Source organism: Diadema antillarum, unplaced genomic scaffold (genome assembly GCF_040938485.1).
Source record: "Diadema antillarum isolate AM-2024a unplaced genomic scaffold, OU_Dant_1.0 seq00001166_RagTag, whole genome shotgun sequence".
In the NCBI taxonomy this organism is placed as follows: Eukaryota; Metazoa; Echinodermata; class Echinoidea; order Diadematoida; family Diadematidae; genus Diadema; species Diadema antillarum.
The window spans coordinates 41,027-66,851 of record NW_027271973.1 but is presented as its reverse complement, the minus strand read 5'-3'; the positions used below and the strand labels follow the sequence as shown (position 1 = coordinate 66,851).

The 25,825-nt window shown below is 39.2% G+C and overlaps 2 protein-coding genes across 2 annotated transcripts; both read right to left on the bottom strand.

Moving 5' to 3' along the window:
- Positions 1 to 4,606: 4,606 nt before the first annotated feature.
- On the bottom strand, positions 4,607 to 24,130 carry LOC139744389 (uncharacterized). The gene is made up of 16 exons (XM_071654831.1): positions 24,053 to 24,130; positions 23,549 to 23,625; positions 22,889 to 23,027; positions 22,180 to 22,350; positions 21,670 to 21,723; positions 20,872 to 20,982; positions 19,698 to 19,917; positions 18,993 to 19,089; positions 17,575 to 18,289; positions 17,040 to 17,104; positions 16,266 to 16,288; positions 15,253 to 15,317; positions 14,705 to 14,812; positions 13,894 to 14,053; positions 11,877 to 13,329; positions 4,607 to 7,085 (listed from the first exon to the last, which is right to left on the bottom strand). Exons 1-16 carry the CDS (start codon positions 24,128 to 24,130, stop codon positions 7,022 to 7,024), a joined length of 3,600 nt encoding a protein of 1,199 aa, XP_071510932.1. The 3' UTR covers positions 4,607 to 7,021.
- Positions 8,921 to 10,387, bottom strand: LOC139744386 (tigger transposable element-derived protein 4-like). The gene has a single exon (XM_071654827.1). The coding sequence runs from the start codon at positions 10,385 to 10,387 to the stop codon at positions 8,921 to 8,923; it is 1,467 nt and encodes a 488-aa protein (XP_071510928.1).
- Positions 24,131 to 25,825: the final 1,695 nt, after the last annotated feature.

Below are 25,825 nucleotides of genomic sequence, written 5' to 3'. Positions count from 1 at the left end.
TGTCATAGAATTTCTACGAAACTCTTTTAATACCAACGACTAGTTGACAATGGAATGATGTCCAAGGAAATTCCATGAGAGAAAAAGAAATAATTGAAGAGTCAAAGTTGATAGTGGAAGATGAGAAAGCTACATTTTTAAATATATAAATTATTCATAGCATGGCGGCTATGTTCGCAGACTTTAGTGTAGAGTTATCAAGCAGGGTTAGCCTACATGTCAAGCTTTATTTCATGTATCAAATATGATGGAAGCTCTCTATCCAAATAACTCTTTTGCAGTCAGTGTTCATGCAATCTTCTTTCTTTTTTTCTTCATCAGCCTGTATACTTGCCAAGCCACTCCCTATTGTCTATGCCTGCCATATTAATACCTGATCACTCTGCTGGTCCAACAGAAGTATGCCATTCACTTTATTTATGCATTTTTGTCAGCTTATTAAATGATGAAGTGGCATTTATGAGCTGAAGGTAATAATGGAAGAAGAGGAGCATGAGATATAGTTGGTAGAGGTCGTCGCATCTGTAGTCACATTGTAGTGGCTGATGACATGATTTTTTAATATGTAATTGCAAATGTATGTAAATACAGGTTTAAAAAATGAAACAGCTGTATGTATGATAATTACTTTCATGTTTTTCTTAATTTACCAAAAATGATATATGTATATATCCATCAATTATTGCAATCATGAAAAAGTGAATGTAGATATTTAATGTAGAAGGGTATTTCTGTATATTGTCATGTATATGTATTTTATATACCCTCTAGCACATAAAGTGTTTTGTGACCATGTACACAACTCATGTAACTAGCAGAAATGCATGACCTCAAGAGCAATTATGTAAATGGCTTAAAATGCTCTCTCCTTTTTGTATTAATTTACAGTTTTTGAATGCTTTGATTATGCAATATGGATATAATACGCTTCCAATATAATTCATTCATTTGAAAATCTGTGTCAACAATTTTATTTGCAGGCTCTGTTTCTTCCACTTTGCTTTTATTTTGTCTCTGAATGATGGTAAACATTCGAATTTCTATTTTGTCGTGATCACCTTTTTTTTTTTGGTCCGGTGGGGGGGGGGGGGGGGGGGGATCTTTATGTCTCAAATAGCTGTGTTTAATAGATCCAAAAGGTTCCTTGTAAGAACAGAACAAACAATTGTGCATGTTATCATACTAATTGTCCTCTGCTCTATTCAGACCTCTCAACCTTTCTGACTGAAAAAATAGGGATGATTTGGCTCAAAAGTAGGAAAGAAAGAGCAGTTCCCTAGGAGTGTGTAGTAAACATACTAAGAAAAATAGGAAACTTTTATTGAAACAAGAATTGGGAAATGTAAAAAATTCACATTCTTTCTTCCAAATTGAGAATAGTTGGGAGGTCTGTATATTGTGATGTCATCCCCCATACAACCTCAAAATTCCCAAAATGTGCAGGACAAATAGTCAGGTCCAGAGTGAACCAAGCTAGTGGGAGCAGACTCAAAGTTTGTGATTGTTTGAAACATGGGCCCTGTTGCATAAAACCCTTACCGCAGGACTTACCGCTCCCTTCTAGCTGTAAGTCTTCAAATTAGCGGTAAATTGTACAATCCTTGATGCTGATTGGCTGTGATGCCAAATTTTGACGGTAGTTACCATTGAAATTCAATGGTAGGTTTTATGCAACGGGCCCATGATTTGTAGTTTGCGCTGGGTGAGCCCAACTGTGTAACACCGCAAAATGCATGAAGGTAGTGTGTAGCAGTACTTGACATGGTATGAGAAGTCATTTCAGGAAGACGTCACTGATTCTTGCATTCAAATTGCCTGTGTCTGCCTGATGTTTCACTTGGTAAAAATAATTACATCAATACCTCTTCCACCTATGCAGGCTTAGCATCCAAAGGAATAGAAATAATGAAAGAGGCACTATATATTTACTTTCTCTTCTTCTGTCATTTGGTTATCTGAAATACTACACGAGATATCAATACACTGGTTGGAAAACTTTGATGTACATGTGCCTTGATCAGACCTGAATTTGCTAAATTTGATACTTCTTCACTTCATTCTGCTCTTTTCGCTTAGAGCAACAGTAAAGTTATTTGACATGATTTTGTAAGATTACAGGGTACTGAGTATTCCATTTCTTTTTCTTGTTTTTTTTTTTCAGTATGAGATATGTTTTCTGAACAAGTCATAAATTAGTTTAACTTAATTTGTGTGTTGTTGTTGTTTTTTTTATTCACATTCTGCAACATGAAGAGTAGAGCAAGCTCTTCCAATAGACAGAATCTCCCATTACATTGCATTAATTTAGTACATTTTGTACCATTTATGGATTTTTCACCATATGGAATATCACACTTGTGATTAGGGCAAATAAATTTATTGTACTATTGATATACTATTGTTGAGAAAAAGAATTTGAGATACATAAACCATAAAGGAAATACTGAAATCAGGGATTAGGAATATGCGAAAGAACGGTTAAACCCTTGCCAGTTTTGTGTAAATACAAGTACTTTAATATGCCATGTTGAAAATGCATCAAAAGATGAAAAAGGGTGTGAACTCTTTTGCCACCCTTCTATCCCGTCATGGACATTTTAGAGATTAAAGCAGAAAATCCGTCCCCAGCCACCTTTCTAGCTGATGTAAAGTCAAAGTGAGTGAAATGGATAATGTTGCTACCTTACTCTGTGTGCAATGTGTTGATATCATCTCATGCATCAGTTTCCACCAATTATTTTTTGTTTGTAGAATGGCCCAATGTAACCATCATGTACATAGATCAGTCAAATTGTCCTTGTTCATCAAAATCTGGGTGTGAATGATGTATTGTGCAGAAAAGTGCTCTGGTATTATGGAGGCTAAATCTGTGTGTAATAAATGACTTGATCTCCTTACCTGTGTAACTCGCAATAGATCTTGAATTCTTTAACATCGTTAGATTATGGTTTCTTCTCTGAAAATGTTTCTTGCCATGATTTATGTGCTTTTGAATTTTGAGTATGAAATTGTCAATAGAGTCAAATTATAAGACAAAGTAGACTGCCATTGGTTCTTCTTTAGTGACTTCATAAAGTAAAACGAGTGACTACTTGACAGCAAACTGAATATTCAAAAAGACAAAAAGATAAATATGTAATTTGTAACCTTGACTTCCGACTTCCTACGGATAATTTTCTTTTTAGTACAGGCTGTATCTGTGCTACAAATATTGGCCATTGTTTTGCTTAATTTCCCCTGCCCTCAAGGAAAGAGGGCAACAGCTCTATGAAAAAGCATCGTTTGTAAAGTAACGAAGTCCAAACTTTTTATGTACAGTGTGTATAAATTCCTTGACATGTAATAAAAATGTCAGTATTCCAAAGGATGTCCAGTGTGCTCCTGTATGCTTTTGTACACACGCATACACACACACACACAAATATATATATATATATATATATACATGTAATGTATTATATATTATATATTATATATGACATGGCTCGACACTAACTTTTATGTTTGAAGGCCAGATGGGGCCACCAAAATCCAGAATTTCACATTTTTGGTGGCCCGAGAGAAAAATTTGGTGTCCCATAAAAAACCAATAAAAAACATTAAAAGTCCTTTTTTTTTAATGAGTCAAATATTTAAGTTTTATGATAGTAAGAGTTAGAAGTTGGACATATCTACTCATAAATAAACTTCAACAAACTTGCAACACTCACTCTCAGGCACTCATTCAGTCCTTTTCATCCATCCTTTTAACAAATTTAACTGCTAATTTCCGGCGCAAAAAAGTTACGAATTTATTGACATACTTTTCAAAAAATTTTGGTGGCCCGAGGCGGGCCACCAAATTTGCCCTTTTGGGAAATTTGGTAGCCCGACTTTCATTTTTGGTGGCCCTGGGCCATCGGGCCGTCGAGCCCTGTATATGATATACATGCATATTTTATATATATATATATATATATACATTGTATATATATATATATATATATGCTTATAGTACTACAATATAGAGACACTAGACACTACGGAGACCAATTTGTGTTTCAATGTTTTAAACTACTGTACATTATATCCCATTCATACCATGCTTTACTGCTGACAACGCTCATACACATTTCTCCATAGTACATGTGTACACTGTCTCCCACATTGTCTCCTGACCTGCATTACATTGTATCATCTTCAATTTTGTTTTCTGTCATTCTAACCGTACTCTACTTTTTCTCATCTCCCTCACTCTCTCGCGCCCTGTCTCAGCAAACAAAAGATTGCTAGGTGCAAACACTCCACTTCACTCGAGGTAGATTGGTTTCATGTACATTCATTTGTATTTCGTTACACTGTCAAGGTACGGTACATCGTATTCTGTACAAATGATGTGATGCATCTTTGCCAGGAAAATATACATGGGGTGCAAAATGAACAAGCAGAGAATTCAGAGTATTGGAAGTACAAGTAAAAAGAAAGAGTTACATAATACCTGGTACAAATGTACATGACACATGAGTCTGGAGTTGATACTGGGCTGTAACTCATTAATGGAATTAGTCCTATCTTGCCAGATCTTATTAATACATTATACTGCAATCTCTTCATTTAACAGTCATTCTGCTCATGTAGTTCAGTGGCAACACTGAAGAGGTTACCCTAGATAAAGAAGACATTATTATCATTATTATTATTATTAGGAGATGGGGAGGGGTGCAAATTGTCCTTTTACTGCTAGAATTGATTAATTTGGGGGCTTCATTTGACTGGCTTGAGCTCTGGAGAGGTTCCAGAAAACGGCTCCAATCTGAAAGGAACTGGCCTTACATAAAAGCTTCCCCATGTACCCTTGACTGTTGTGCCAAGTCAAATCATCTTGTAATGGTGACGAAAAATGACCATATATCAATTACTGTGTACGATGAATTGTCACTACAGACACGTCCTTCAAAATATGTGAAATACAATATGTTAGGTGCCTCTGTCGTGCATCCATAATTCAACAATCAAAGTTTGGTTCTAAAGAGATCTTGTTTTGCCCTTTCAGCGTGAGATGCGTGATGTGAAAAGCTACATGTCTTCTCTTTTGCTATGGAGCCAAGAAAGTGATGCTTGAATGTTGTTTACTTTTTTTTTCCTCCGTAGTTTGAACAACATCTGATCAGGCTTTAGATTTATTTGCACAGGAGTGCTCCCTAACTTTAACATTTTAAAAGTGAGCACTGATAATCCAATTTCATATAAGATTTTTGCCATCTAGTAGTTATGGTGCACTTGGTTTGTACAGAAAACAAGAAACGAAGTCTCAATTTATGACTGTTTACTACAAGACATGGACCTTCTTTCCATTAAAAGGCAAGACATTTGAATCAGAAGCAAATGTATCAAAAGAATAGGCAATTTTGTGTCATAATAGGTAGATGTTTGTACATGTACATGTAATTCTAGTAGAGCTGCAATTAGATGAACTCCATGCAAGAACAATCTCCTGGTTAGGCAGTTGGGTTGATGCAAAAAAACAAAACAAAATGCAATTCCCAATAAGGAAAATGCAGCTGGTTTAGGCACTACAAATGTCATATTACAGATAGCTGTACACATACTAATCTTTTACAAAGCCTTTGCTGGGCTACTATTTGACATGAAGTCAGTTTGTTGAAAAATGCTGACATGTCATGATATCGGAAACAACATCTAACAATGGCTGATGTTTTGACAAGTTGATACTCCACAAGAAATGTATCGTGCAGAGTTGCTCATTTTGAGGCCAAATGGCAACACACTTGCTTTTCAGAACCTTACCTGTCACAAGACATTTCAGTAATCAAGACAGTTTTCTAGCAAATTTGCTCCAAATAAATTCAATTTGTATCGTTTATTCTGTGCCAATCACACAAGCCTCCTGCACAAAGAATTCTGAATGCTTTGTGTACAGTCTTGTCACTTAGGAATACAGCGAATACATTCCCACACAGCAAAGATAGCAATATTACAAAGTATTACAATGACAATGCAATTTCCATCTCATAATATCGTCAAATTTTCAGATTTTTCAACTTTTTTTAAATATTGTAAAAATAGTCCTAAGGTTTATAGGGTGTTTGTGAGAACAGTTCACTATATCATTCCCATATATTCACTCTGAATAGCCTACATAAACATTCTAAAGTCTCTGTGCTTTCTGCAAAAAACCCACTTACAGCTGAAATCCTGTCACTACCAAATCACAGTGATTTTCCCCCTCAAATTCTGGAAGCGCATTTGGAGCCAAGCAACATGTACATTAACATCATTGCATTATAAACATAAAGCACAATGTTCCTTCATGACAGCCCTCTACAATGTTTAAAACAGAAAAAAAAAATGCTCACTTGGCATCTTGAAGCAATCTGGTTAAATCTCACAACACATTCTCCACATTATATTGCAGTAAACAGTGTGCAAGTTCCTGATATGTTGAAACCCCATCACAGGCATGGACTAACAAGACCTTTGATTTTGAAACAAAGAGTTCGAAACTTTATGGACCCCTCTACAGGGCATTGACATACTAACTATTCAAGATATGCCAGGTTTGTTTTAGAAAGAAATTTGTGATTAACAAGAATCAGAGAGACACAATAAAATTTTGAACCCATCACTGAACATGGCAAAGAACACAATGTGAATATCACACAATCCCATTGCAACTCAATGCAATATCTCCACTGGAAATTGAGCAAGTGGCAAATTCAATTCCATTCAATTCCAAATTATCTGCAGCATAACTACTGAGTAGTTACTAGTCCGTTACTTGAGCTTTGGATACTTTTGGTAAGGTACTCACAAACTGTACTGACAGCAAGGGGAGGAAATGGCACAGAAAAATAAAGTTGGGAGCGTGAGAGACTTAGAGAGCTAGAGAGAAGTAGAGAAGTGACTGAGACTGAGATGATGTGGTTACGGATGACACAAATCTTGACAAAGCCAAGACGGTTAGTGGGCTCCAACAAACACAGTATCCCATCATGGTCTGTGGGAGGCTGACTACCCTCCTTCAGTCTGAGTCGAGGTCCATGCAGTCGTCACTAAAGGCCTGGTCACCTTGATCGGTTTTAGCTCTGTGTGTGTAGAAGAATCAAACCCAAATATAGCACATGTCTGGCATACTGTAAAAGTGAATATTTTCGCGCGACTAATTTTTCGCGCTTGGCCGGGTGAGAAGAGTTTCGCGTGTTTTTAATTCCGCGGAATCAAGACATCACGCACAGGAACATATGGCAAGCAAAAATATTCGCATGCTTTTATTTTCGCGCTAGTTTCTGATTGCGCGAAATGCGCGAAAATTTCAACACCGCGAAAATTTCCACTTTTACAGTAGATGACAGTCATTTTAGAAAATATGCCAACATCTGTCAAATTTTTGCGTAAATGCATTATAGACAAGGAAATATATGTTCACAAGAGCAAAATCACAAAGGCACTAGTCTACAATTCATGTAGTTGTGAATTGAGCCTCACAGAATGTTCTCAGGAAAGATGTGCCACTGTACGAGAGAATGAGGTTTGTCAGAATTTTGTTCTGACAATTTGAGGTTAATATCATTTCTGAAACCTGAAAATGAGGAGTAACATACAAGCAATATCACCATCAAATATCTGAAATGGTGAACAGGCTGGCAAATTTGATGACTTAAAGCAATTCCAGATGCATTTTTTTTTTTTGGGGGGGGGGGAGGGGGGACAATTCGTTCATTTTGCTGAAATACAGTGCTCATGTTTTTACTACTTTCTATCAATGGACTTAGTTCTCCTGAGATATCACATGCACACATGAAGAACAGCTCAACTTTCAACCAACAAATATCAAGTACTAGGGACTGTTGAATTTCTTAATGCTTGATTTCCAAAAGAGCAAAAATGTAATATACATGTATTGTGATCGAAAATGCACCTCAAGGCATGTTTACTTTAAGAGTGTAGCAACACCCAGACATATCACTGTCCCATTTCCATCACAGTTGCATTCATGGAAGACATATCATTGCAATATACAGTCAACCTCGCATACCTCAAATTAGTCGGGACTGAAAATGGTTGATAGTTTTGAGGTCATCATTAATTAGAATCAGTACTCTGCCTATTCATATACCTAGCTCTCAAGTTCATACAAGTAGGGTGAGGTTGAAGAATTTTGTATCATAAATGTACAGTATTATGACAAATAGTCATTGATCACTTGTCAGGCAAGAACTGAAATCAATGAAACCCAAAGGTTGAATTGTACGTTCAAACAACTTTGGTTATCTGCATATATTCTTCATAGGTCTGTTGTTTCATGAATAACCACTTAAAATTACCACATGCGAAGCCATGCCTTACTTTAAGTATGAGACAATAATCATTGATCACTTATCAGGTAAGAACTGAAATCAATGAAACCCAAAGGTTGAGTTGTATGTTCAAACAACTTTGGGTATCTGCATACATTCTTAATAGGTCTGTTGTTTCACAAAGTCACCACTACAAATTATCATACATATAGAGCCATGTCTTTCTTTAAGTATGAGACAATAATCATTGATCACTTATCAGGCAAGAACTGAAATCAATGAAACCCAAAGATTGAGTTGTACGTTCAAACAAGTTTGGGCATTTGCATGGTCTGTTCTTTCATGAAGTCACCACTAAAGCCATGCCTTACTTTAAGTATGAGACAGCAGATTGTACAATGAAAACAAACTTTCAACTCCAACATTACAGATTTATATTTTTCTGTCGTATTTAATTGATATGTCAGAACACTGAAAAGTGTATAGTAATGGAAGGGAAGTCATAAAAAAAGTTGTTTGATTTTAAGAACAGAACAGGTTTTGCACGATCAGTACCTAGATAACTTCAGTAATAGGAATGAAACATTTAGAAGTTCGTTGGAAACATGCTTAACAGCGAAGTGTCACTGATGGTTTTTATAATTACTCATGAGATACAACTCATAATTCTCCACAAGCAATTGCAGCTCAGCTGGTGTTTGCTGAAAGATGTCAAACTGCCTGATCACGTTGAGAGCTTGACACACTTCACTGATCGAAGGTGGTGTGCGCACACAATCCTCCCCCTGTTGGCTACTGGTTTCACCATTACTGTTCTCGTCATCGCTCTCGCCGTCTTCTTTGACTCCTGTGATTTCAACAATCTGGTCATCCGTTAAGAGATTGACACCTGTGTCAGTTGCATCCACGTCTACATATTCGTCCATGGCAGGTAGCGGGAAGAGGTCGGCCAACCTCTCCCAGATGCCGCGAAATTGTTGTGCATCATCAACACCTCCCTCTTCACCGCGATCTCCATCTTCCTCTACTTGCTCACACAGAAGAGCAAGTCCCACATTCCTGTATACATGAGCTATTGTCTGTTGGGACACCCTGTTCCATGCCGTCTTCAAAGCGATGATAGCGTCAAGAAGGTCCCATTTGAAGGGAACTCCCCCATCTGCCGCTGCAAGTCGTCTGAATGCCAGGATGTGCCGATAGTGTTGTTTCAAATTTCTGATGACACCACCATCCACTGGCTGGGTCAAGCTGGTAGTATTTGGTGGCAGAAACACAAGTTTAATGTTCTCCAGCTTAATATGAGGATGAGCCGGACAGTTATTGATGACCATAGCAATCTTTCTCCCTTCCATTTTGCCATCAAGTTTCCTCAGCCATTCCTCAAACAATGCCCCTGTCATCCAGGCTTTCTTGTTGGCTTTGTAGGCAACTGGCAGATTTTTCACGTTCTTAAATGCGGGTGGTCGCTTGCTCTTCCCGACGACAAAGAGGGGGAGTTTGTTGCTGCCATCCATATTAGCGCACACTAGAACAGTGACACGTGTATTCTGCTGTTTACCTCCATGGAAGGTAGTGCCAAGAAAACGGAGCGACTTCTCTGGTAACATCTGCCAAAATAAACCAGTTTCATCAGCAATGTAGATATCCTTCGGGTCATAACGCCTCAGAATATCTGTCAGCTTTCCATCTTTCCAGCCTTGGATAAGCTCTTCATCCACCCCAGCAGATTCTCCAGCCTCTTTGATGTAGCCTATTCCATATCGTTTCTTGAAACGACTTACCCAGCTCAGTGAAGGAGCTGTCTCGTGACCAAATTCTTTGGCAAAGTATTTGGCTTTTTCAAGCAGCATCTCCCCATCTAGCCGGAGATCAGGCAGAGATTCCTTTTGCCGAAACCACGTGATCAAAGCCGCATCCACATTGTCGAATGCCATCTGCCTCATTCTCTTGATGCCCTTCCGTGCATCACATGGATTTTCAACTGCTTGCACAATTTTGTGGCGGTTTTTTATCACGCCCGACAGTGTATTGGTCTTCACATTAAACTTTGCCGCAACATCTTTTTTCTTCCATGTTGGATTTTCATCCATGAAAGTGAGGATTGAGTATTTTTCCTGATACGATTTTACGTTCAATTTTCGCTTCGTTGCCATGCTTGAAAGTGATAGACGTGCTGCTCTCTTCGACCTACAGAAGGATAATGGCAGAGAGGTCTATTGCCAGGAGTTTGTACCCAGTTTTCTTCACAATTTGGACATTGAAGTTATGCAATTCACATTCTTGCTATTCGCGGCGGACGTCTATTTTCATTTAGGGGCATGTGGGGTCGATGGGCAACTTTGTATCAATTGTTCCAAGAGGTACTGAGCGAGCTTGACTACTGTAGTACCTCCTTGAGTGCTCTTAGTATACATTGAATTTTGCATTATTACAAGTTAAATATGGCATATAGAATATCATCATGCTAACTGGAATTTGATGGCTTTCTCAGCGAAGAAGTTACTCCAGATATTTGCCTGAAAAATCTTACAGCGTATCCTTCTGTAACATCGAAATTTATCTGAATAAACTGTTGTTAAATCATATCTATTCTTTGTTATGCTTGGCCTACTTCCAGATCATGTACCACAAAAAGAGTATTCAGTGCTTATGTTCTCGGCGGAGAATAATAATGAAACAAACCTCATGAAACAAAAAAGTTAAAAAAGCACTATGCAGGAGATTGATGTTTGGACAGCATAACTGTCAACAACTAAGCAGGTGCACCACGACGGTTGAGAAATCTCTGCCCATGGCATGACTATAACAATCACAAATCAGAACACAGTGGTTAAAGAAAAGAAGTTGATGGGGCAGAGCGCAGTGCTTCTGTAAGCACTCCATTGGCATGGGTGCTATGTGCATACCGTGCACGTGTGTAGGTAGGTGTGGGGGATTTTTCTTGCCAGCTGTGTATTGCTTTGGGCCCACGATCGTTCTGGTCTCTAAATATTTACAATCAAGTGTGGAAAGATTTATGACATGTCTTCGCTGTCTACGCGCGCTTAATTGGGGGGAGATGCTGAGTGATGTTTGCATTTCGCTTCGAGCAACACGCTGGGAAAAACAATAAGTTAATTAAGATTGGGACATTAGACTTCCCTCCGAGGTAACGAAACTTTGTATAAGTTTTTCGAGCTATGCGAGTCGTAACACACAGAAACTCCAAACGAAAAATCTGGTAAGTGATATTTGGCTTATCCGACATCGAGGTTAGCGAGGTTGACTGTATGTTTACAACTACACGTACATAAAAAACTTGAGCTCATTCCATAAAATGTGAAAAAAAAATCAAATTGCTAACTACAAAGCTGAACACATACTTGGAAAGTTACAAAAGCAAAGCAATTTAATCATTTAGAAGCATAGTGCACATCTTACTATTATGCAGATGTGTACCTTCTTAGCTAAGAGCTGATTATATATTTCTGCAGACAATACAGGTATTGACACTTTTCTGAGAAAGAAGTCTATCCATGATAACTGCAAAGAGCACATCGGAGAAATTTCTGAACAGTCCAAATGAAATCTGAGACTCACCTGTGAGTTCCCTGTTCTCCATCTGATATATCCATGTCATCAATGGGCCGAGCCATTCCTGGTGGTCCTGGAGGCTGCTGCTGCTGTCCCATAGGTTGGTAGGAGGACCCCAGCACCGGAATCCTCTGAATGTCTGCGGGGAGATTGGCACTGGAGCCCAATGTGGGGATGCGCTGGCCGACCGGAGGAGCAGGGTTGGGCTGGCTTGACGACTGCTGACGGTACGCCTTTCCGTACTCTGGAGGTATATCATCATCATCGATGCCATCATCCTCATCCTCCTCGGGGCCTTGTCCTGTGGCTGTCCCATACTCAGGTGGAATGATATTGAAGCCACCTCTGTAAGCCTGTCCATACTCTGTGGGAACTTCTCTGCTCTCCCTTGGCCTCCAAGCTGCCCTTCCATACTCCACTGAAGCATCCTTGGCCTCCCTCCTGTGAGCTCGGCCATACTCTTGGGGAACTGGAGCGTGAGACTGGGAGACTCTGTGCCCGGACGATGCCGACGAGGACTCCGATTGTGAGCCACCCCATCTTGAGCTCTGAGGCTGCCTGCTGTGCCTGCTGCTGGATGAGGATTCTGGCGGTGGGGGAGGGGTGCGAGGACCCTTCCTGTGCCTACTCTGTTTAATTCCCTCAAAACCTTGACGTGACTGTAGAAGTGACCTTGCCCGTTCAAACCAATCCTCACCCAACCTGGATTCCTCCTCTTCCTCCTCCTCCTCCTCTTCTTCTTCAGGTTCTGGCGTTGCTGCTTTTGTTTCTTTCACCTCCTCCTTAGATTGTTCTTCCTTTTTGTGGACGTCTTCAGGATTATTGAGCACCACACTATCACCATCACTGTCTGGAGTGGCTAGTGCCATATCTGCTTCCCCTTGGTCTTCTTCCTCTTCCTCCTCCTGCTCCTCACTTTTAGGCTCATCATCTAGCCTCATCAGTCCTTCCTCTGCAGCTCGTTTCAGTAGATCCTTGGTGACACTGGACCCAGCAAAGAGGTCCGCTCCCATGAGCCCGCCCTCCGGTGACCCGCTCCCCTCTTCCGGTGTCTGGCTTCTCTCAGTGACTACATTCTCTTTATCTGGAATGTCTTGATCCTCTTTAATAACACCATCATCAGTTTGTGGGACATCCTCCTGTAATCTTGGCACATTCTCTTTTACTGATTGCAGGTTGTCTTGTTTGGCAACATCAACAGAATTAGTTTTATTGTCTGTGAGAGCAGTATCTGATAACGAGTTCTGAACAGCTTCCAGGAGATTCCCCACTTCATCCTCCTGTTTAGCAGCTTCCTTTTGACTGTCCCTCTCACCATTTTCTACCGGCTTCTCCGCCTGTTTCTCAACAATTTGTTCTGCAGGACCATCCACCTGCTCTTTCTGTGATGGATCTTTCTCATCTTTCTCGGTTGTCACCCCGACACTGGCACTTTCATCCACTCGGTTCTCCTTGTCTTCTGCATGTGAGCAGGAAACATGAGAACACAAGCTTTAATGAGTATTACCTAAAATGCCTGAGTCTCTGCATTCGCAAATAATGAGGGCTTAGTCTCTATATATCAAGCAAGTGCTACTTTAATCGTACAGCTCGTTCTTGGTTCATACTTCAGCCCACAATGCAACTTCCTCTACCGGAATGAAAGGGAAGAAACAAAATTCAAGTGGAGAAGAGAGGAACCACACCCAGTGACAGCTATGGTCCATACACAGGGCATATAAATCTTTTAAATGTGAGAGAAAATGTCTATTTGTGTGTTTCCTCTGTCATCTTGAACCATACATAAGTGAAGTCTTCTCTGATAAAGTTCAGTTGGAGCAATGAAATCCCTTACAATGCAAGACAGTGTTATTAAGTCTTTGTAAAACTTGCGGCTACTTAAATCTTTATAACAGTACTCCACAGGGAAAATGATTAACTTAGTGGGGGTGGGGAGAAGAGAAAGACAACACTACTGGGCTTTGTTCTATCACTGTTACTCAAAACCAGGGGCCTGTATGAGCAGTGAGAATGTCCCTTTTACCCATTTTAGGTTGCTCCGCAGCCTTCTTGTCCTCTGCTTCCATCTCCATCTTGAGCTGAGCAGCACTCTCTGAATCTTGCATAAGGAAGACCAGCTTGAGTTTGTTGTACAAGTACTCCGCCTTCTTCCGCACTGTGTCATTGGACTTGTATTTTCGCACCTTTGGCAGGGAGTAACAACAATAACAACAACAGCAGTAGTAACAATAATAACAATGATAAAATTACAACTTATAATGATCACAATACTAACAGCAGTAATAACATGCTGATTTCTCAGTTTTCACAACATTGTTGTGCTAATACGGCTCACAACATACCACCTGTCACTGGATTCAAACTTGCACCCATCTAGGGACCATTCCAGCTGGGCTGCCACTTCATGGCACAAAAGTGCTATATTCATTCACAATTATGGTTTAGTTTCCTCTTGGTAACTCAAATTTGTACAGCTGGGTAGGGAGGATGAGTGTCTTAATAAACTCAAGGACACCTTACGTAGCAGGGCCTGAATCCTACATCTCCTTGGTGAAAGCCCAGACAGATCACAACTCCCTTTTGAGGGGGTCAAAGCACAAGTGTACAATCAAAATTCTGCTCACAACGATCAATTTGAGGGTCAAAAGAGGCCTACCGACCCCCCTTCAGCACCATAGATGGTACTGTTGAAACAACACCACAAAAAATAAAGTGAGATTAACACATGTCCATTTGTTTGAGTAAGGTCAGATACAGAACTAATGGAGATCAACAAGATATTAGATAAATCTCTTCACACATGCATGTCACTATTACTGTGGAAGACTCAGTACCTTCTTGATGGTCTGGACAAAGTCCACATGTTTCTTGAGGAAGCTTGGGGTCAGGCTGTCAATCATCTGATCTATGCTGGTCATGATCTGTAAGCTTTTGACCGGCTCCTGTCAAGTAAACAAAGATGACCCATCACATTCACACATACCATCTCCTGCATGTCTCCCACTAGCATAAAACTGAAGGTCAATTATAGAGTTACAATACTTTTTTTTTTTCAAAATCAAGATAACAACAGTTCATGCTGACAACAGATTTCACAATCACTTTACCTCTCTCATGCTCATATCAGCAACATGAAAAAAAAAAGAAAAGAAATACCAATAATATGTTCACACTGCATGACAAACAAGTTTCAACTTCTCCAGCAATAACACGAATGTATTCCTCATAATTCTTCAATCAAAATAAGCAAATGCTGTGCTTTACTTTTTTTTCGAATTTCTTACATTTCTCTTGCCATGAAGAGTCAGTAACTTTATCAACAACAAAATGTTGCTTACATTTCATCGTTCACATTAGAAATAATCTATGGCGATGAACTCACAGGGTTATCCAAGGCAAGTGACTGCTTGAGGCCCACATGGAGACGCTCAATCTGCTCAGCAATTTCTGTTAGGGATCAAAGGTCACGAGACAGCTTGCTCACTCATGTCCACCAAAATTTGGGAGCGTAAGAACACAAACTCCTACAGTCTTGCTTTCTCTTTTATCAGTTTCTCAATTACTTTACTCAATTATACTTTAGTTTCTCATTTAGATAATGATATGAGGTTAAAGAAAATCAGGCCACATGTTTGTTTGACATGCCACTAAATGTTTCATATACTGTAAAAGAAGAAATCTCAGTGCGAAAATAAAAGTGCTCAAATGTTTTGCTTGTTATAAACAATGTTATTCTATAACTTTAATTTCACAGGAGGTATATTGTAAGGGCATGACTGCATGTTCTCTGTAATTTTCTTCATGTTTGCTAGTCCTGAAACGTGGGTGAAATTGCTGTCGTAATGCAGACAAGTTACATTGTCACGTAGTTTGTGCTACCAAAAGCATTAGCCACTGTGGCAGTGGTGAGCTGTTTGAAGTGCTTACGCAATTATTATAAACAGTTTGCGAAATTCATCTTTCCAAAGTCAAGCTCCAAAAAATGCTTGCGCGCAAATTTCCATTATCATAGTAAACTATTGAAGCGCAGACAGAATGTAATTCTAAGGGAAGGTTCACTTCCTTTTACAAAATTTGATTGAAGTAACAGTAGGCATGCAATCACCACTTACAGATCTTTAAGTTTAAATGACCCATCACAGTACAGTAAAATTCCAGAGTTTGCATGCAATCAACAAAGATCAGACCTTCAACCATCACTGCAAACATCTTAATACAAACTATTTCAGAGGTTTCTCAGCCATCACATAATGAGAGCAAATGTACGGGCATTTAACAGTTTGAGGGCAATCGGACATATACGCAAACATCTTGCCTTTATCATCCTGTCAGTAAGAAGATTGATAAAGAATAGATATGTACTAGACAGAACTGACAGAATGAGAAGAGACTCACCTTTGCTTTTGTCCTTCATCATTCTAGAAATACAAGAAAAAGACAAATACGACTGATTACTGAATATGTTTCATGTCACCAGTTTTGGATGATGTAAGACTTTAATATTGACAATGCTTCTCACAAAACTCCTTTTTTTTTTAAATCAACCTGAGCCAAGACTGACACAACATGCAGTATTCTGTAAGCACTGACCATTGTTCTGAATGTTGACTGACCTAAGATCTCATCTATATGTATCTAGTTCAGTCTCATAGATCAACATTAAGTCCAGCTTTACCATGTCACAGTGGGTTAACCCGTTGAAGACTAGTCTCAAGTATACCCAAGCAGGTGTCTATGGGAAATGTGTGTTATAGCAAAATCAACTCGTCCTCAACGGGTTAAAGTTACACTCGAGTCTGAATCACACAAATCTCCACATTATAAAAATTGTCACATGCAAATGATATCTGACACTTCATTTATATTTTTCCCACAACACTGGCACCACTTGGTCAATAAAATGATGAAGGCTCTACGCATTTGGGCAAGAAAGCATGTTAAATATGGTTGGACACACGAGATATTTACCAACATGTCGCTATACACAGAGATATTTCCTCATAAAATTGCAAACAGTCTGTATTCACAAGGAAAAGATTGTTGCTAGATTCACAAGCTCCCAATTGACCTTCAGGTCAGATTACTAAATTCATATTTACCAGTTAGCCTAATGCTTGATTAGGCAAGTCAGTAAGATGATCACATTACCATATTTTATGTCACACTTACCCTTCTCTGGCTTTCTTCTTGGCCAGTTCCTTCGCTTTAAGGGCAGCAAGCTCTTTTTTCCTCCTCTGCAGAGACAAACATTCAAGATCCATATTCTTGAATTCAATATGCAAATTTGTATTTCACTTGTTGTTTTTTATTGGGGGGGGGGGTGTTCAGTAGTCAAGACAGGAATTCAACTTAGCTGTCCCTCTTTCGAAATCTCAGTAATAAAGCATTCATTCAAACACCTTCCCATAATACTCGTTCATGACACTGACTTTTGATAGAAATGTTCTGTAATTGATTACAAACACTGCATAATCAAGTATTGAGTATTGGCTAAACAGGAAATCAAAAAGCTTGCATATTGGTCAAATTTTGATGACAAAATATGCATGAATTTAGGCAGCACGGTCAACTTAGGTTTGTCACCTATTTTGAAAACATTAAACAAGCATACACTTTAAACATAATTTAGAGACATTTTCACTACATTTGACAAGTGAAATAAAATCAATTGCAAATCATAACTGTGATCACTTTTTTTACTCACTTCTTCCTCTTTCCTTTTTTCTTCCTCTTGCTTTTTCTTGGCCTCAAGTTTCTGTCGTTCTTCTGCCTTTCTCTTGGCTTCCTCCTTCTTCTTTCTTGCCTCCTCCTCCTGTTTCTTTTTCATCTCTAACTCCTTCCTCCTCTCCTCTTGCTTCTTCTTCAACTTTTCCTCTTTCTTTTTCTCCTTCTCTTCCTGTTTCCTCTTCTCCTTCTCGAGACGTTTTCGTTCCTTCTCCTTCTCCTTCTCCTCCTTCCTCTTTGCCTTGTCGGCCTTAGAGTCCTCCTTCTCGTCTTCGGCGACGGCCTGTTTGTCGTCGTCGTCGTCGACGGCGGCATCAGAGTCTTCTTCCTTCACCTCGCTCTTCCTCCTCTCTCGTTTTGAAGTTTTCTCTGGTGTCTCTTCTCTGGCTGCATCCTCATCACTTGATACATGCTCATCTTTCACTTTCACCTGATTCTGTTCTTCTGTCTCTCCTACTTCAGCTTCCTGCTTCTCTGCCTTGGCCTCCTCCTGTTCAGAAGACTCCCTCTTTTTCCTCTTCTTCTCATTCTTCTTTTTGGCCTTTTCTAACTTTTCCTTCTTCTCCTCTTCCCTCTCCCGCTCCCTCATCTGCTTGATTTGCTCCTCTTCCTGTTTCCTGCGGGCCTCTTCCATTTTGCGCTTCTTCTCCTGATCTCTCTCCTTCCAGGACATGTGGACATCAGAGTCATCATCACTGCAATCACCAGAAGCCAGTAAGAATCATGTGTTATATCATTTGAATAATTTAATATCAACATTTTATTTTAGAAGAAATGACAGTGCAGCAGCCATTAAAGAAAAGAAAAAAACTAAAAAGGTAATGTTTGTTTGTTTATTCGTTTTTGTTTTTGCTTTGTTTTTTTACTGGAACTGTCATCACAAATATCCCTACCCGTCCCTTGGTGAGATAATGTTTCCCTCATTTCACTCTGTACATATGCTGAATTTATACTTCTTGTCCAGTGGCTAGTGGTTTTGAGTGTGATACTTGTGTTGTATTTGGTCCAACTGTGGCAAGTACGTCATGAGTTATTTCTAGTTGGGTGTGACCTTCCTTCTAACCTTAACCTAAACCTTCAAATCTCCTAGCCTGTGAGCTGAATCTCAGCTGAAGCTCTAATCAGTAATTCATCTTTTGTAACCTTTCTGCTGAAATGAGCTGCAATTCATTCTATTTATAGTAAGGGAAAAACACAAACTCAATTACTCTAAATTACTGGTTTGGCCATTACTAAAAGTAAAAGCATACTTCACTGACTGCCAGATGCCATTACATCTGAGCAGAGTCAACTGAAGGAATTCACTTCTGCTTTTACAGTTTACAAACGAGTAAGACACCTGTATTCATGACAATGAATGCTCCTCGGTGTTGCATAACATTAAAAGAATGGACGTACCTTGATATACTGTCACTAGACAGGGGTGTAGTCACCACGGGTTTCTGAGCCTTTGCTTTCTTTGTGCTGGACCGGGGTGTCTGTTTTGCTTTCTTCTCTGCAAAGGCAAACAAAACGATGACATTATAATTGTGATTACAACAAATTCCAGTATCAATTCCAAATTTTGCTTGAATCTTTTAGATCAGCATTTAGACAAAAATTCTTGACTTGGACCATCAACCCCCTAGCTCTACCAGACTTCACTTGTCAATTCAGTGCAGTCATACAGTAATGATGCATCATTACAAGTAGCATTCATTATTTCTTCAGTTGTTGCATGAAAAATACAATTTTAAATTCAATTGTAACTCCTGTCATTTGTTCGATCCCTACCATCAACACACACACACACACACACACTCTAATCTCCGTGATTGCCGCTGTCTTACTTCATCTCATTGCACACACTAGATGGAACAACAGACACTTGCAACTACAAAATCATAATGTTATCAGCAATGTTGGTGTTCAGGCATAAAATATGGGGATTACTAATAGCAAGATAACATGTAAGTTTTTCTCTCTCTTCAGTTTCCTTTCCAGCAGTTTTCATCTTACATATGCGAGACTATGCGAGACTCAGTTTCTTGCCACACTTTTTGCATTCATAAGACAGCAAGAGGAAGGAGAAATTTGATATATAAATACATTTGAGTCACTCACCCTTCGGTGTTTGCTTTTTTGGCGGGGTCTTCTTCGTCTTCTTGGGCTTGACAACTTTTTCTTCCTCATCCTCCGAGTCCACGGCCGGCTTTGCATCGTCATCATCCTCATCATCCATCTCCTCGTCAGAATCGGCACTGACTTTGGACTTGCGCCTGGCCTTGCTTGAAGAGCCGCTCCCTTTGCCCTGCCGAGCCTTTTTCTTCGCTGGTGCAAACTCCTGCAAAGTAATCCATTATTTATGTCTGAATGCAATGCAGTGAACATACTGCTACAGTGCACTCCCATTATAACGAACACGGTTATAATGAAATTCCGGTTACAATGAAGTAAAAATTTAGGCCGCAACATTATCCACTCTATGTATTTTTATTACCTCCGCCAAGGGAGGAGGTTATGTTTTCATTACCATTGGTTTGTTTGTTTGTTTGTTTGTCCGTGTGCAAAATAACTCAAAAAGTTGTGCACGGATTCGTATGAAACTTGCAGGAAAGGTTGAGAATGACACAAGGAACAGATGACTAAATCTTGGTAGTGATCCAGAAATTGTTATGGATTTTATGAAGGATTTTCAATATTTTGCCAGGTAGGGTCAATGAACTTGGGAGTTCAAGCTGCACATTTTTGAGGTTTTCATACGCGCACTTAAGTGCATGCTCTAGTTTCTGCTAGGGTTAGGTGCGCCGCGCAGCTGAGGGTTTATGACGTAACAAAGGCTTCTATATTGGGAAATCGGGCGATTTTTCAGTGGGTGGAAATCACTGATCTCTATGGAAGAACAAGATCATCGGTGGAAAGTAGCTTCTTGGCGGAGGTCTGCGCTCTCAGAGTGCTTTTCTAGTTGTTTATTTGTTCAGTCACAACGAAATTTTGATATAACGAAAGAAAACTGTCAGTCCCGAGGACTTGATTATAATGGGAGTCCACTTTCCTACAAATATAGTGCTGTGATTTAAGGGTATGATGCAAAACATTAAGCACATTTTCATTTAAAAAAAAAAAACTCATAGTAGGTTTTTTGCATGAGAAAGTGGTTATTTCTGGGAAAGAGAAACCAGAAACTGACTGGTTCGCCATATCACAGTATGAAATATTTCATGAACACTAGGTCTGGAAGTATCGACAATGTCTCCCGAATTTGCCTGCATGGCTGTAGGCATCACTGCTTCCATACCTCCCCACTGCTTTCTGTAGCACTTGGAGTTGCATCATAGTCGGTCTCATCATCGTCAGATCCTCGAACCTGGGGCCCCCCTGAAGAACGTCTCCCCTGCTTTGACTTGGGCTGGGCAGAAAGAAATAACTATGTGTTACACAACTGGACAACAGTGTGAAAATAGAGTTCACAGTATTTCTTTACCATCATCTCTAAAACAATGTTAAAGAGGACTTCAAAAGGGTTAGAAGGAAAAAAAAAGAAGAAGCTGAGTGTAGTTCTAAAAGTGAGAAGAAATGAGGTATACACAATCAAGTGCTACATTTTTACACTTGGCTAGATATCCACTTCATACAATTCAAAATTACCACACGAATCAAGAATTTCCATAACTGTTGATAAGATACTGCAGAAATCAAAGCCTCCAGCTTTGACTGACTGCATCAACGTAGAGCATGCGTTCTTAATTCAATCTATGGTTACAATGCAAAGTCAACTCTACACAAGTCAAAATCAAAATAAATCCTGGACTGACCTGATAAAATGTGTGTGGTTATCACACTGTAGGGTTTGGTTTACATCTACGAAGCTCGTTTTATTTAGTGAAAAAAATAAGACTTTTCAAATATGTTTACAAATGAATGTATAATGGAATCTTGCGAAAATAGGAAAGTTCCAGAGACAACTGAAATTACTGCCCATATTGACTTTTTTTTTTCTAAGCATTTGAAAACAGATGCAGAGAAAATGTTGCAACAGGCATTACAAAATTCAACTTTTCACACGGACAATAAATTGACATAATTTGGCACTTACCTTACTACTTTCTGCACTGGCTTTCCTCTTTCTTGGCTTTGGTGGTTTCTTTTCCTGTAATAATTATAAAATAAAACGATGAGTGCCGACTTACTAAAGAATAAAGACAGTACAACACCTAGCAAACTATCCCTGAACACCCATCTCCTTGTGGTATTTTGTTGACAAATAACATCATTTAACCCCTCCCCCCCCAAAAAAAAAAGAGAGAAAGATTTTATTTATTTACTTTTAGTGTTTATGACTTGGTGGTTTTTTTTCAAGCTCAAAAATATATGTTAATGCTTTTATTGCTATTGTGACTGCATTTCACTTCACTGAGGATATTTCGTTCATTTCAATACATGACAGCTAAGAAATGGAGTAACTAACATTCAGATCCTTTTACGGACACCCAAATGACCAAACAAAGAAACCAAATTAAACAAATAGAAATGTACGTTCAGAAATTCGCAAATTCCATCAAGAATGACAAAATCCACAAGTTCTGCCAGTCTTGTCTGTAATCACCTTGCTCTTCGGCTTCTTGCCTCCTTCATCGATCACCAACCCGCCGTCCGAGTCATCAGAGTCTGGCTCCTTTTCAGCTATCTCAGCTCCTTCATCCTCCTCCTCCTCCACCTCTTCTTCTGTCTTCACAGCACTTCCTCCAGTTTCCTCATCAGTGGAAGAACCGGGATGCTGGTGGAAGAAAGGCAACCCCATACTGGATGATCAACACATAAAACCATCTTTAGCACAGCAACTACTTGGCACCCAAACATTTTCATGTGTGCTCATTTAACTCCAGAGGAGCAGGCACATCTGTGAACAAATTTGTTTCATTTATGGCTTTAGACTATCACTTGTTTTTTCTCATCAACTGAACACTGTTCTTCTCATAAACTGAGATATAAATGCTAGCCCATGACACTCCTTTGTAGGATATATGACAAGACTGTCATTGGTAATGAACACACCATCTGCTCTGAAACAGCTGTTAGTATCCGAGAGTGGTTTCATGTCAACAGTAAATCATCAATGTTTCTAGCTACTTTTAGCAACATTCTATTGAGCAGGATACACACACATACACATAAAGAGATATTTGTATCTTCTCTCAGATTCTTTTAAAATTTGGAATCATACTACTTAATAGAAATATAATCACGATATTACTTTGTCTATTTTTCTTTCATTTTAACAAAGTAAGAATTCCCTTTGAGCTTTTAATACTTACCACTCCATGAAACTTGACATTGGGGTTGTTTTCGATCTCCCACAAGCCAATGTTGAAGGCCTCATATCTTCTGTGTGCTTTTCCATATTTCTCCTTGAATTGTGCATATGGGTACAAGTCTTTCACACCCATAAATGCCCTGAAATATTGTATCAAAGAACAGCACAATACTTTATTGAGTTATCTTGCACTGCCACTGCACAATTTAAATGAGACAAGACAAATTAAGCTGTATATCATCACATAGACATTATCATCACCGTATGGCATTCAATTTACAAAAAAGGCGCATCACATTCAATGCTGAATCAAATTACTCTGTATCACTACACCTTCATGAACATATTGCATTCTGTGGTTCAATCACAAGATACATGACTTTTATATTTAATTCTTACTTCAGATTAGCAGTCTGAAACTTATTTACATATTAATGGTTAAGACTCACTAGAAAAGAAGAGAAAAAAACAAACAAAAACAAAAATACATGAGAACTCTTTGAGATATTAGAAGTCATGTACAACATTAAACACATCTTTTTCATTCTTTTTTCCAGCCTTTTTCTCATTTGAACAAACATGATTACTGTACTGGCAACATATTGTACATGGTAGCGCAAATGGCGACAACAGAAAGAAAGGACACATAAGCCATGCTTACGTTTCATGTGTGCCAAAGAAGAAGATGGGATATTTATTTGGAGGTGGCTTCACCCCTCCTTCAGGAACATCATCCACCTAACATGCAGAGAGAGTGAGAGAGAAAGACATGAGGTAGCATTAGAAAGACAGATAAACACAAGTACTAACTATACATGGTACTGAGTCCCTGAGTTAGTGTAAGACAGCCTCACCATGTGCAAAGCTATATTTGAACATGATGTTCTTTGCTTTGTCTCTAAACCTAATCATCCATATTCATTAATATTCAATATCAAACGTGTCCATCATAAAATACGACAAAGATTCATTTAAGAACATTAAAACTGCAAACAAAAGAAGAATATATTGTAAAAGTAACAGTGATTTGCATCGTCAAATGATAGAATACTCAGTGAAGTAACTTTTTACTTTTTACAATTACGGAAAGAGTTAAGTGAAGTACTTTCCTGATCGATTAAACAGTATCATTTAGTATAGCAAAAAGAAATATTGATTTCCTTACCCTTGCTGGCCAAAATGGCCATCCTTTCATCTTCGCAAAGACTTTATCTCCTGGTTCGTACTGCTTTGGGCGTGACATGGTGATTTTTTTTCCCCTTGAGACCACACTTCCCACAGGCTGAGGTCGAAGTAAAAAATAATACATGTAAGTCAGAACGTTATATGATATCAGAAGACAATGATTAAAAAAGATAGATCTTGGAAGGTTTGAATGATCTTCATGATGTTATTGGTCCAATAGAGTACTCACAGTAATAACTTTGACACTACTTTATCAAAAGTATCATGAGCCAAGTTTACAAAATAACACTGTGGAGTGGTGACAAACTAAAAACATTTTGCCGAATCTTGTTAAAGTACTAATATACTCCACATTAAATCAACTAATTGCGGGGGGATATGTACAACTGCAAGATATTTTGGCAGCTTGAATCACATCACAGCTCTGGTTGTGAAAGAATGTAGGGGGAAAAAAAAAACCTTGAAAAATCTGGACCGTAGCATCATTTCTATATTCTTCCAAAGTATAGATCTTTTGGCAGGTATATAGCCATAATTATAACCAGGTATAGCACATCCCTGGTTTTTGTGAAAGGATGTAGAATAATCTATAAAATCTAGACTGTAGTTTCACTTGTAATGGGAGTAATGCCTTCTTCCATACAAAGTTCACAGTCACCTGGTTGATTGACATAAGATATTTTAAATCAATTCACTCAGGGGGATATACTGTATTAAACTAGAAGAGATCTTGGCAGCTAAATGACTTATTGCAGCATAGCAGCATTTCCCTGGGTTTTTGAGAGGGTTTTTCAAACAATCCATAAAAATCTAGACTGTAGCATAATGTCTGATGGATTCTTCCAAAGTTCATTACTATTTGGCTGACATTTAATGAATGGTAACAACTAGACTCAGGTTGTAAGACTTCTACTATAGAAGTACAATGTATGGGCAAAATCAGTTCGGGAAACCCACTCACAAGGGGGGCCCCTCCTTATAAGTAACCCGTCCCCCTTATAAGTAACCCCGTCCCCCTTATAAGTAACCCCCGGGGCACCCCTTATAAGGAGTCTCCACGCTTTTTCGCAATGCAACGCGAAAATGAAAGGACTGCGGCAATTCGCTTGATTATGTCCATAAAGCTTCACAAGTTTCCTAGTTACTCACGAAATTTGAGCAAAATCGGTTTGAGGCATCATATCTAAAATCATGGATTTAAATGCGATGTCAAACGACCCATGCGGATGCTGAAATGCGAGCGATTACTGGCGCGAGTGTCGCCAGGCGCGGCGGCGCGGCAATGCTTGAGTGCAGACGTGGCGACTCAGTACATGTACTCAGTCGCCACGTCTGCACTCAAGCATTGCCGCGCCGCCGCGCCTGGCGACACTCACGCCAGTAATCGCTCGCATTTCAGCATTCGCATGGGTCGTTTGACATTGCATTTAAATCCATGATTTTAGATATGATGCCTCAAACCGATTTTGCTCAAATTTCGTGAGTAACTAGGAAACTTGTGAAGCTTTATGGACATAATCAAGCGAATTGCCGCAGTCCTTTCATTTTCGCGTTGCATTGCAAAAAAGCGTGGAGACTCCTTATAAGGGGTGCCCCGGGGGTTACTTATAAGGGGGACGGGGTTACTTATAAGGGGGACGGGTTACTTATAAGGAGGGGCCCCCCTTGTGAGTGGGTTTCCCGAACTGAAATGTATTGGTAGTAACTGACATAGTTATCTAAAGGAGTTTTAAAGTATTGTAATCTAGATGGT